At 39.0% G+C, this 14,480-nt stretch overlaps 1 protein-coding gene across 1 annotated transcript; it reads left to right on the forward strand.

The window, feature by feature from the left end:
* The first annotated feature begins 3,698 nt into the window (after positions 1–3,698).
* LOC139130933 (transmembrane protein 272-like) lies at positions 3,699–13,288 on the forward strand. Its single transcript, XM_070696786.1, has 6 exons — positions 3,699–3,837; positions 7,992–8,043; positions 8,312–8,425; positions 9,173–9,244; positions 10,510–10,746; positions 11,363–13,288. Exons 1-6 carry the CDS (start codon positions 3,814–3,816, stop codon positions 11,548–11,550), a joined length of 687 nt encoding a protein of 228 aa, XP_070552887.1. The 5' UTR covers positions 3,699–3,813; the 3' UTR covers positions 11,551–13,288.
* The last annotated feature ends 1,192 nt before the right edge of the window (positions 13,289–14,480 follow it).

Genomic DNA, 14,480 nt, shown 5'->3' on the forward strand with positions numbered 1-14,480 from the left:
ATATAATGTTATAAAACAATGCAAACATTAAGGCTTATTGGTTATTTTAGTATAAAGAATCTGTAAATAAATTGGCTGACAGCTTTCTATACTGATTTTAAATCAAAAGAATTTATTTTGCTTATAGAATAGCGCTAACATTTTTAACTAATTTATATTAAATGTATAAGGAATCTGTAAATGAGTAAATTAGCTGACAATTTTCTTGTAGAAATAAAGTTATCGAAATTAATTTTAATGTGATGCGCTTCTTATTCCCCCACCCCGAACCAAAAAAAAACAAACAACAACAAATTTATTAACAGACCCGCCATATTTGAAATTCATATAGGCCCTAAAGATGATCCAGTAATCCAGCCGATCCTACGACAGAAAAGAGAGAAAGAAAATGTATTCCCGGTAGTCCGTTTACTAAATTGTAGTGGTTTTTTGGGGGGTCCTGATAAAAATGGGGAAAATAAATTGACCGACCTACAACCCAAATTTTCGAAAGTACGTTTCATGAAACACGCAACTTTTTAGACTTAAACAACTCGCTGAAACTAGCTTTTTCCTTTTAATCATTCAAATTACGCGTGATTTTACGATATATTTTGGGTCGCACCCTATACATACCCTTCTCGGCGACATGTTACATGTAACCCAATGTTTGGCTTTAATGAACGGCCTTAATCAATACCAGGTAGATGGTATTCTTTTTTCCCCTTCTATTTATACATCTCCGATCCGGGTAATTGATTGTACTCTGTTGTCCGTCAGTTATAAGCTTATTGAGAATTTGCATAAGTGTCAAGCAAAAATGCTATCAATTGGCTAACAATTAAGTTAATCGCACCAGTTACATGTATCAGAGTTTAGCAATCACACTGTTCCGTTTTAAACGCTACCTCATAAATAAGACCACTACACCAGTCGAGTAATAATGTACAATAACAAAACAATTTAATGCACCATATAGAACTAAGTATATTGATTTTCATTGAAAATTTAACGTTTACAACAATTTGAAATTTTACGTATAACAAAAGATCATCAATGACAAGCAGATACGCAGTACTGACTTGTCTCCTGAGTACATTCAAACACAGTATGGAATATTTTAATTAACATTGAGTCACATGAACTCCGTTGCCTCGAATATTAAAATTCCAACGATAAAAACAATTCCAGGATTAAAATATGAAACTTCTTTTTCTTAGTGATTCGTTTCTCTGACATAGTCGGAATTATGTTTCATGGAAATCACGTAGGCCTCTCGCCTACTAATGTATTAATTTAAAATCAAACAAAAGTTAACAATAAGAAAACGCGTACGAAGAATTGATATATCTTTAACTTTGAAAATGTGTTCAAACTGTTCAAATCAGTTCAATTCTTCTCTGCCATCTTCGCGAATATATCAAGGAATCGATTCATTGAGCTAGTATTGTCTCTGTGCCACCTTTCCATCATCTCTTTCTTTTCTGTCCCTCTCTCTCTCTTGTTTCTCTTTTCTGTAATCTTCAAATGCGGCAAGAAATGAGTCCGACGCGGATGTTCGTCGTTTTTTCTTCCTCATCCTTGGTTCGCGTTGATCACCTCCAGCTCCATCTGCAGTGCCATCCACTGATTCTGCCTGAGGCAAGTCACCCTGCCCTTCCTCCCTACGTTCGAATCCTTTGATATTCGAATATACAGTCGGAGGACGGACAGAATGACTCATACCATAAATTCGAGCAAACTCCTCGTAAAATGGGCAGCTTTTTCTGTTGTTGCCGGTAGTGTTTTTGTGATCTGTCGTAGCTGTAAAAGCCGCCTTGAGGTTCAGAAATTTGCGTTCACAGGAGTCGACCGAATAATTGTGATTCCGTTCGATAAGTTTGTCCGATATCTCTTTCCATACAGCCTTATTTTTGATGCGAGGATCTTTCATTTTTGGTACCTTATCTTCATATAAGTCGAGCAGAAGCAACACAGCTTCGCGGGTCCACACGGTTCGTGGCGATAAACCTGCAGCCGCGGACTCAGGTTCGTGATCAACCAAGCTCGTCGATGGTGTATTAGATGCATGATTTGGTTGGTCCGACTGTAGATTTCGTTGGCAGTGGGTCTGGCTGTTGGCATGCAGAACTGAGTCAGAGTGATGACTGGTTGAATCACCCTCCGGCATTATTTTCACAACTTTACTGCTGGCAACATGGGGATACTTTAGTTTTATCACAGCAATGGCTGTTTCTCTATCTGTAAAATACATACAAACACGATGATGAAATTACCATTCACATAATGAAATTTTTGAAAATGCACGATCCTTGATTCCAAAAATGATATCCATTTATGATTTACCAAAATGACAGAGCAGAGCGGGATTTCAATAAAGTTGATTTCTGTAAGTTTTCATGAACAATATATCGCTTAAGGTTTATAGGGAACACCGTGGCTAGGAAAATTAAAGAGCGGAGAGATTTTCTGTGGGTCTCTGCGCTGCAAAATAATCCTAGGGCGCTTTGTGTGCGTCGGAAAGCCACGGTGGAACGAGTATGCTCGTGATGAGAAAATTGTTTCTGAATGTGATAAAAGGGTTAGTTGCTTCAGTTCATCTGTATTGGTGACGCTTTTTGGCCTGCTCCCATGAACTTCTTTGGTATGTTGTCATGATTGAATTATGAGGTTTCATACAGTATCGAATGTGTTGCATGACGAAATCGTATACTTGACAGATTATAAAAAAGAACCCACCAAGAGATGCATTGAGCATAGGAAAGGAAACCCCTGGGAGGCGCCGTGGATCTAAAATAAATCATATCAAAAACCTGAACTTTTTAAAATTGTTGGTCGTATTCACTATAAATCTTGAAAAATATTCTCTTTCGTAAAAGTAAGAAATTGCAACCAGGATTCACCGTAGAAATCGCATTTAAACAACTTGAAATTCGCTGATAGTTTTGGTATTGAAATAAACCTTTCCATTTTAGACCGTGACAGAGGATACTTACATTTCTCTTAAAATTTTAAAGTGTACCACGCATGCCCCAGACCAGGAAATGTAAGATTCCAAAAATGGACGAAACATGTACCTGTGATCAAATTTAGGACTCTCAAAATAGCTTTCAAAGTTTGTGAACTCATTGTGAAACTTGAGGAGAAACATTATGGTGTGTGTTGACATGTTTTTTCTCAAGTCACAAATGTGTATGACGCACACGATATTTTATCGAAAAATTATCTGAAAATCTGTTGAACGAGTATGCTTTTAAATACGAACACTGAAATCACTAAATTTCGTTTTGAAATCTACCACAGCGAAACTCGTTTGGTTTATTTTGATATTATTTGATATTATTTCTTTCAGTGGCTTTCTTCAGAAAGATGACAATACTACAAAGACCCTTCCTAGCTTGAATATCTGTATGCAAGTTAAAATGAACTGTGGCTGACACTGTGTAACTCGTGTCAAGTATTGTTACTGGTACCAGGGGTCAGCGCAAAGGTGTAAATAGTTCATGCGCCATCAGGACTAAAATGACGGAAAATTCGATCATAGATTTGAAGCTACATTGATTTCATTTTAAAGATCCATAGAAGCGTTTCGGTACAGTGAATACACAGAGCGTTTTTGTGTATGGAATCGCCATTTGTGTTGGTTCAGTTCGAGGCCTTCTGGCGCAATGGAACCGCGCCATCAGAGGTCTGAAAAGGTGCTATTTGAATAAGTCCTTACAATCGAACTATTCAAAGTCTGTCAGTACATTCAGACACGGTCTCCCCGTGATTCGGAACAGGGTGGCTACCGAAACTCCAAGCTCTTTGGAAATCTAGGCCCCAGCGAGTACTATGGCGGCCGCGGACAACGGAAAGGTTGGTACGAATGGCTTTAACACTTGGGTCTCCATATTATTGTGTAGTGAAGTGCGACCAGTGATATTAGTTGCAATTTGTGACAGGTGTTCGTATGCTCGGCAAACCGACGTGCGTATAACTGTCGATATTGTACGCACAGCGGTAGACATTGAAGTCAGTTGGAATTGCAAGCATTACACCAACAGAAAACACCTGTCAACTGGAAACATTGCTTGAACAACCCTAATCTGTTTGGTGGCTGAAGGTCTATTCGATCCATCGGTGTACCAACTAAAACCTTGGCCCTATTTGAGTCACAGCGGCGGCATTTCTGAACCTGTCCGTTTCAATTTGAGTGTACATACACACTCAGGACGCAAGGTATGCCAAACGACGTCATACTTCTATTGCCCTGATGGTCATCTTTTGTTGTCTTAATCTGCATGTGGCATTGTTTGAGTGCGGGACCCCATGTACACAAAAGGCATTGACGTATACATTGAAAGGTAACTCTCTCCCTTCTCCATAGTCGGTCACACACAACCGAAGAAGCCATGACCGCACAGCACAGACATACACATAACGATTATTGTCATAGTAACACTGGCATTTCTCGGGCACCAACATCATCATGTTTTGCTTGTGCTTAATTTTGTACTCGTGAGATTTTCATCCTCGCCACTACCTCCAATAAGATGTTGTGATTCTTTCAAAAAAATAATCCTCACGGACACATAATTTCATATTTGGCCTGTTAGGGACTGGTCAGTTTCTTCGGCCTGGGGGCCTGTGGATTCATGAGGGTGTCACCCTGCTTTTTCACTTTGGTGATAGGGGTCACCATGTTTTTTGAAATGCCCAATGGGGGGAGGTCAGTCAGTGAGTTTTTGAATTTCTCCAAGGGTTCATACTTGCGTAAAATGCACTGTGCCAGCCACAAATTTCATCATTCAGTTGCATTTCTCGGCGAGCCCTTTGGGAGCGTAACTTTAACAATAAGACATACTTGTCAGAGCCCTATCCTAGTGCTATCCTAGTATGTTTACAATTTTTCGGTGCGCCCTTCAAAAATATTTTTCAGCATGCCTTTCAGCTGTATGACATTCATATATCAGATATATATGTCAGATATCTTGATATCTGTAAATTGAAAGTCTGCTTTGCAAAGTGTACTAATCATTATGAAATCCGCAGTTCATATGAAAATCTTGACAAGTTGCTGAAACTTTTCTGTTTTCTCTATGAGAATTCAGTATTAGAAAGCAACATGCACTAATATTTTGCGATCACATTTCTCTTACAGTTCTGGACATCTGGTTATGCATAAAAAGAGTGGAATACATTCACAGTTCATTCAAAATACTGTATTCAAACTTTAGAATTGACACTTTTAAGTTCCTATCTTACAACTGACATGACAACAATTTCATTAAAACACAGAATCACTGAATGTTTAAATTATACCCCCCAAAATTATATATATATATATATATATATATATATATATGGGGTTACGTGCCCGAGAGCAGGTGACGATTTGCCCGACGTCAGGAGGGCAAATTGTCTCCTGCTGCGAGGGCATATAAACTCTTGTATTCAGGCAATAACATTTTTATTACATGCCTCTTCACAGTTAATGTTATAAGACATTTAGTTACATGCAGGGGATTTTCAAACAATTTTATCATTGTCGACAAGCATCAAACAAATTTTAACGAAAGTTAAAATAGCAGTGCGCGCATGGATATTTTACATCTAGCGTTAAGCGTCTACTTTGACGTCGAAAACGTCAAAACGCTTCACCGGACCGGGTAACCATGGAAACCGGTCAGTACATCGTTCACCGGCCCGCTAACATCCCGGATGTTCCTATTCAAATCAATGCACTGATTTGCACTCACATCGAGGCATGTAATAAATATATATATCTTTTGTTTTACCTTTGTCGCGCGCAGGGGGGGTCACCCTGTTTTCGTCTCTTTTCGAAAGTTGGAATAGGGGGTCAGCAACTTTTTGACGTCGACAAAATAATCCACCGTCCCCCCCCCCCCGGCCGAAGAAACTGACCAGTCCCTTATCAGTAATCATGACCGCCCTCGGAGAATCAAACCGTTTTGCGTACGACCAGCAGCTTTTCTGTCCATAGATATTTCTTAGAAAGTTTTTGTAACACGTGGAGGTAAGTTCAAAAGTTAACCGTGACCATACACAGGTCTGGGATACAACTTACCTAAAAGTCATGACACATCAGTTTATCGAACAAGTCAACAGCTCGGCTATTCGTGGCACTATAAAGGTGCAGCGCAGAGTAGACTGTGATCTTGCTATATGGTGCAGCCCTATCGCGAGCAGTTGACCTTAGAAAGCAAACCGCGGCGTCTCGAACGAGCAGAACAGGTTTACCTACAAATTTGGGTTTCAAGATCAATAGTAAATATCGATTAGCTAAGTCATCCCGCATTGCCGTACATAAAAAGCATTTTCGGATCAGTGATCTGCGACGGCCCGTCGTATCCACACGTGATATTGCAGTTACAAACGCTGGCTAATGGTGGACGTGGTGACTCGGTGCTTGCAGTGGACTTCAAAACCGAACAACAAGTGGCACGTATTGACAAAATTCATTACGCGTCGTTTTAAAGACGCCTTAAAAAGCAGCGTAGATGTCAGCTCAGTTCATGTCAGGAAGAACTGTAAAGACCAAAGTGTATGTATTTTACTCTGACGAGAATCCCTCCACCGACGAATTGCACGGGTTTCTATAAAAAGTTCGCAGATATCCCGAAGGCAACATTATGATTAAACGACTTTCTTATGAACTTGACGGCCTTTCATCGCCATTAGTCGACAGTCAGGGAATTAGGTTCTAAACGGTGAATCTATCTTGGCCAATATAAGTGTTTTCCGAGGATGGGTTCGTGTCTCGATCCTCACCATCTTCTTGTTCCTTGAATGCGATTCGAAATTAAATTAACATCCTTTCACAAGTTTGTACACTGCAAGTGTGAGCTCTTTTTGCTAACACATGTCAAATCGAATAAAGTTTAGAGAGAATCGGATATGTCTCTTCATAGAGCGTTAAGAAAACAATAGCCTAACGTTTACTGGAAGGGTAACGAGTAAAGTTTGTCGTTTACGAAAGTTTAAACTTTCACAATTCTTACCGCGTATAAAACCGGGTTGATTCAATGATTGAACTACGTTAACATAGCGCCCCCCTCCATCCCACCCCCACCACCGGAGACAGCACATATTTGCGTTTAAAGGGTGTCAAATAATAAAGACTAACTTCAGAAAAGGCACCACGCTCAGACTTTTAATTCTTGGCATGTCGTTGGCATTTTGGGTAAGAGACCAAGCGATATCAATGGTGCCGCGTGACTTGCCGTGAAACGCCAGCTAGCAAGAGAAGAAGAAGCAAGCTATATGGTGTGTGTCAATGTGCACTGTGGAAGGAAGACATCATTAGGTCTTCGGGGGGGACAGTTAAAAGAACAAGTATTCCGAAATTGAAGTCGTCAGAAAGATGCCCCGACCTGCTATTGCCTCCACTAACCCCTCAAGGCATTGCATCTTTGAACATTTTGTGGAATCCCGGCATTCAAAAATTTGACGGTTGTGTTACGAGAAAGATGCCATGCTTTCTTGTGAGCAAGTCGCTTCGGCCATTTATTCAGTACAGAACTCCATTCGTGGTTGGCGGTATAAAGACTTCAGCGTGTAGGGTCGTCAAGCAGGTAGTGCCGAAATGAAAGTCAAGTAGGGGGCTGTAATAGCTCCGAGACAGAGGTGGTAGAAATGGCCAATCCTGACAATGACACAATACCGAGGTTTGTCAATAAGGTTTTACCTGTCACCAACTACTCTCAACTGAGATATTAACCACATTTAGGGCTTGTGCGGAACACCCCATTCTTGATAATTGACAACAGAAAGAGCAAATTATGGGTAATATAACGCATGGTTCATATTGCATAGCAATCAAATTCATAGTTTAAACTTGAAATTGCAACACTTGTTTTTTGGGGGTAAGAAATTTACATCCAAGCGTCTCTCTTGAACAGCCTGAATCCTGAAATCAGCAAAAGCGTCAAATCATAGCAATCGCTCATAATGGCTATTATGATATTCTTATCGTGTGTCTCTTTTATATACAACGTCACGGTGACCAGAGAGACGCGGAGCACGGAGATAGCCCGCCATCGTACGAAGATGCACAGAAAGGTAACGTTGAAGCTTTTATCAAAGTCGGTATAGCTTGTTTGTTCTTTGTTTGTACTTGGCCATGACAACTTTCATGTACTGAATAGAACTGTCAGAGTATGACCTTTGAAGGTCATGTGGGGTCATTGACCCCAGGGTAGATCTTGCCTTTCGCATTTGCAGTAACAGTGATTGTGGGTTCTAACGAAAGCTGTCAGTATTTCGTTTACCTTTCCCCGTCGCATTCAATCATGATTTGTTGTAAACACTTGAAATCTTTATATTGCAGGAGCGCCCCCTACTTACGAGGAAACCATCGCCGGTCGTCTTCAGAAAGCTAAGGCTGAATCAGCCGGGACGAAAGACTTCGCCCTTTCAGTATGTAGGATCATTTTCGGCTCAGGTAAGGGGCATTTTGATCACTAGTTTGTTCATGTTGTTTGGCGATTCGGCGTAAGGTGCAATGCTATGTGGCTGTTGAGTGCGGCTTGGCTTTAATTCCGAAATTACGAGTTTGAGGTCGCTATGTTTTAGTTGTCGATTGTGACAGAGTAACTTGCGCCCTGTGTAATTAACAAGTTACTCAAAATAAATAAATAAATAAATAAATAAATAAATAAATAAATAAATAAATAAAGTCACTAACAAACTAACTAATCGATTTGTAAGAGACCTGTACATTTCCGTTGAAAATAATTTATTCCGAAAAATATTTCATTTTGTCCTTTTGTTTAATCATTTCAATATTTTTTAAAAATTTCTTTACACTTTCTGTACACGCACAAGTATTGAGCTTTCAAGTTGATGAAATTATTCGACGAGTAACAAGGCGGGGCACTCAAAGTGTGATAAATAAATAAGTGAAAGAAACGAAGTAACATGAAATTTAACCCTGTCGACGTGTCGAAATGTGCAAGAGTCGGTGATGTCTCCAGTCTCGTCGAAGTCGTGCTGCAGTTACAAACTCTAGGGGAATGTAAAATGGTTATGCAATCCAAAATACATAACATAAATCCGCACCGAATTTGATAGACTGATAGACTCAAAGAAGAGTGACCGAGTGTGTTGGAAGGAAACCTTAAGACTGTTAATTTCAAGTCACCATTGCCAATCTTTTTTTAAAAGTGTGCTTCTCAAATTCACTTTCTAGCGGCGCTACTACTTGGATGTGTAATTTTCGCAGCCATAACGATGTCCATCCCAATCGCCATGATTGTCATGGGTAAGTAGGTATCTTTGCAGATTTCAAAACATGCAGGAATACGATGCACGTTTTACCAACCCGACCCCATTGAGTTTAGTCAGCTGCACGTACGTCACGTGCACTACAGATGGAATTGAACCGTTTCACGTTATCATTCAATTTGACGAACCTATCGCTCTGCGTTGAAATCCAGACAAAACATTTACGTGCTAGTTGCGTACCACAGGTATCACAGTGTCTGTCCCTCCAATGATGTGCCTGGACGCCCTTGGTAACAAAGCATTCGAAGAGTGTGGAGGGACTGTGATCAAATGGAAATTATTCTGCAAAGACGAAGCCTTACCTCCCCCCTTCTTTAGAATAAAAGATGGTGGTTAACTCTCCTGTTTATTACACAATCTTAAAATAAATTTTGCGCACAGAATGCCCAAATTCGGACTCTCATATGGTAATTATACATCGCTGGTCTGCTGCCTGTGAACTTCATTTAAGCCAATGGAGTAAGTGAAAGGGACATGAGCTTTAACTTATGAGGATATTTTTCAAAAGTTTTGTTTTAAAAGTTGATTGGACATTTTTGTGTATTTATTTGCCTCTTAAATATTGTGGATATACTACTGCACTGAAATGGAGTATCCTGGATCGTCGCAGCTCTAATTGGCCTTGCCACCACTTCGGGTTCTGTATATTCGGATATTATTGTTGAAAAATGCTTTCTCATGCGAAAGGGAATTCAGTCATCAAAATTGAGCATTGTACACACGTACGTCGTGACAGGATCAACACTTAGTATTTCGATACGGTTTTTCGGAATCGAACAAGCAGCTGTCTACAAGTTGAATGAAATCAAAGAATTGAAAGAAATGCAATGAAACTTAAGGAAAATGGAGCTTGGGGTTATCATCCTCTTGTTTTTGTGATAAAAAATTCTTCACGTGCACAGAGTTAACACTTTGTATTGGGCTTTTTAAGATACGACTACTGGTAAATTGTTGGTAATTTGTTTCCCATGCCCCAAACTTTGCACGGTGATTCCCAATTCTTATTCTTCATTATTATAGAGAAAGGTTCATTTTATTCATGTGGCAAATTTGAGCGAAGTTAAGTTTAAAACCTTTGCGTTTCCTTGTGATCTGTGCTATGTCGCAGCATCGAATTTGAGTCTATCCTGTGGGAATCGTTTCATGCGTGTTCCGTAAGTTCCTGGTGTCAGTTGTGAATGCATTTGCTTGTAATCAACCAAATGACGCTTTTCTTCCACATCTCTCTGCACCATTGTATAGGTGCCATGCACAAAGACGAGTGCCCGGCCGAGCCTTACATTCCGGTGTACCTTATAGTGTGCGGCGCCTTTTCAATAGTATCTTGCTTGATGTCGATGTGCATGTGTGTGCGGCGGAGATCATCGCAGCAGGATGGCGACGACGACGAAGACGGGGGCAGTTGCGGTCTCTTTTCCTGTTGCATCAGCTGTTTGTCCGGATTAATCGGCATTTTCCTCTTTGCCTGGTTCATAGCAGGTAAATATTGTCAGGTGTTACATACTGTGTAGGCGTGATTTCTATAAATGGGCAGAAGTTTTCTACATCGAACGTGTTAATTCGAAGGAATATGACCTAAATGCACGTAGTTTATCTCGGTATAATGGTACAGTTCTCCGATCGATGATGGAGTCTCTTTTACACATTTCAAGGTTCGATTTATTATGGTATTTCCAACATGTTTTTATTTCAGTCATACATTTACTGCTGCCACTCTCTAAAATATATACTCTTTGTGTACAGTATGCAATGTTATTGTTGACAAATGAATTCTAGTCCGGACTAAGATTCAGTTGTCATCTATAAGCATAGCATAGGAAACACAGAGATGTTCTTGACAAGTTGAACAGCAGGCATCAACGGATCGATTATTTTGAAAATTGAACTCGAAGCTGTTTTTCACAAAAAGAAAAAAAATAGAATTCGACTACATCGAAAAGTAACAAACTAAGCAATTCAGCTGTAACTAACTGTTTACATTGTGAACATCGTCAGCGTAATCCTAGTCTGGAATCTGCAACTTCATTTCGTTTTTGTAACATCTGATGCAAATGTTGTCACACAGTGCTATATGGTGCCGGTTTCTCTTTTTCAGGCAACGTGTGGATTTACCGAACGAATGAACCGACATACGATGACGTCACGTCGGACGACTACTGTCACAAGACACTGTACCTGTTCTCGTTCTGGCTGCTTACCACGACATACATACTCCTTGGGTGTAGTTGCTGCCTCAGCGTCGTCTGCGCATGCTGTGCAAGTATCTGCGGCAAGGAGAAATAGACTGCGTCGATAGGGTTAGGAGTGAGGGCGCCCCTCAAGTTTACCTCAAGCTGTTTGTTTGCCGCCGACGTCTCGCAAAAACTATTTCAACTTTTGTCGTTTTGATTTCAATTTAACTCGCTCTATACATTGCGCTGATGTAAGTCGTGCGATACTCTGTTTTTTTCGAGGGGCCGAAAGAATCAACTCATCTGGCATTATTACAAATTTTATAAATTCAAAATATGGGTAACGTTGTTTGTAATAAACAACGACTCTTTATTAAGAACGTTCTGTGACAACTACTTCACAATTACCAGAGTGTATATTTAAGGCTGAATTTTCTATTGAAGAAATTGTGTTTTTTCTATAAATTTGAAGAGAAAACTTAGTCGAACAATTGTAGAAAATTGATACGTTAACATATTCTAGGAACAAAAGTTATCTTTTAAGGAACAACTTACAGCAGAATCGTATCTTTGTTTGGGGTTATAACTTTTAACAACATACACGACATGCGACAAAGTTTCCCTTCAATTTTCGTTTTTTTTGAATTATCTGGGCGAGAGTTGATAGGCAGATATACACGAACGTGTTCAAAGCTCGCTGTTGTTCAATACAGTCATTGAATTACTCATATTAAGAAAGGCAGAACAAACAGCAAAGAGATCACATTTATTGCAGTTTATCAATTTCGAAGTTCTTGTATTAACTGATACTGCTCACGTTTACTTACAGTCACAGTTTTAACATACACGCGATAACGCTATTATACTATAACCGCGACTTTTGCCCCCCCCCCCCTCCCCGCCCCGGAGAAAACAAAACTATACTTTTATTGTTTTACAATTTTAAGATTTGTCAAATTTAAATGACTCATGGTTGTCCGGATTCTTTCAGATGTCTTCTTCAGCGAATGAATGAATGTACAGTTCTCAGAATTTTTGAGCTCATAATCGGCTATTTGCTCTTTTCAGGCAGTCGCAAGTCTACATCGAATTCTGAACTGTGTCAATATAGTCTCGGGAATTTAAATGCACATAAAACTCAGATAATGTTGTCGCCCTAAATTTGAAGATGTATGTAGTGGAATATGTGCAAAACATAAGGTACAATGTGATCCTAAATCCCAACGATGAAGTATAAGTATGTCAAATTTATCCTTTCTGTCACTGCGTGCTGATTGATCAAATAGTATTTCATTGGCACACATTAAACAATTTACAAGACAAAATGTGCGAATCTTCAAATCCACTCACACATCTGATTGCCTTCCTAAGGCTTTGTAGGTTTTTACTTAAAGCTTACCGTTTCACCATTTCTCAACAGACTGGAAATAAGTAGCTGTTGATACCAACCGTCCTTGAATGCATTGTACCGGAAAAACACAAATAAATTGAAACAAAACTAAAAAAGGCAAACCGTCCATTGTAGATAACATGTAAATAAGCAATTGAGGTATTATTTATAGAACCTGTAAATACTTTATGTAACGAAAATTCAAGATTAGGTCATGATCTGATCTTTGATATTCTGAATGGCCAGTCAAAATTCCTGTCGTATATTTCGAATTGTTATTTCTATTTTTGTTTTTGTATATTTGTTGCAACAAGTCGACCTCTCCCTTCTGTTTAATAGGGTGAACACGGTTAATGAAAAATTGGCGTTTTTATGACTCTAAGTATTGTATGTTATCGGTATTAAAAGTTGAAGGCATTATTCTCTTATTTGTAATAAATAGAATGTACTTATACCACGACATTGCTGTACTTGTAGACTGAAACTTATTGTTGTTTTTCAATAAAAAGAATTTAAACAAACAGTCACTGATAAACTAACTTGCAAAGAGGGTAAGATCCAAAGTTTGAACAAGCATAATATGTTTATTCTATAAGACATAAAAAGGTTGCATGCAGTTTACAATCATCCATACATGTGTCTTTCCTTAACTGGCACCAAGCATTACTATTATTTCGTTTTCAACTTTGGTCTGATAAAAGGCCTACAATACCAGATGAAATGGATTTCCCATAGGCTCTAGTTCATAAAACATAAATGACAGTCCATTGTTATAATAAACAGAAATGTACTTACCACGATTTTGTTGTACTTGTAGACTGAAACTTATTCTTATTTTTCGATAAAAAGAATCTAAACACTGTCACAGACCAGACCAACAAACTTGCAAAGAAGGTAAGATGGATCTTAGGTCTAAAGTTTGAACAATCAAAATATGCTCATTTTATAATACATTTATGAGGTTGCAGTTTACAATCATCTATCGAAGGGAAATATTTCTTCCAGGGTGCGACGTGTTTGGCCGCAGGGTGTCCTACTGCAACTTGGCAGTACCTTGCAACCTTGCAGAACAGTTCTATGTTACCGTTGGTGGCGCGTTTAAGATGATAGTAACTTATGAGCAGAAAATGAAGTCAGACAGCTATAGCTTTGCCATGACCCTGTCCATTTTAAAAGCGCCCCTCGATAATATGAAAGTTATGGTACTGAAGTTTTGTTATCGATGGATTCATAAATATAAAGCATCATAAACACGTCATAAAAATGATATGCTAAAAAGTTAGTGACAGGGTACATATCGACTGCATTGTAAGCTTACAGTAACTGTTGTTGTGATTTAAGATGGAAGCGATAGATGCTATGTAATTCCAAAAGTCGTAAAGGTCAGGCTGGGTTATTTTGTTTGCAACATTTTATACCCTATATATCCGAATGAGGTCGGTATATAATTTTTATAGACAAGTTGTAGTGATCTTGATAGCAATCTTAAACACTGCGAAAGTAAAAGAAATGTTATCTCCACCCCAAAACAATTTTATCTTGAATTCACATGCTTGCCTGCTTGTCCAGTCGTTTTCGAATCATAAAAGTCTACCACAAGAACATTTAAAACGATAACGATAATGTACATTCAATCACGATACTTCGTCGAT

The sequence above is a fragment of the Ptychodera flava genome, chromosome 4 (genome assembly GCF_041260155.1).
Source record: "Ptychodera flava strain L36383 chromosome 4, AS_Pfla_20210202, whole genome shotgun sequence".
Classification (NCBI taxonomy): Eukaryota; Metazoa; Hemichordata; class Enteropneusta; family Ptychoderidae; genus Ptychodera; species Ptychodera flava.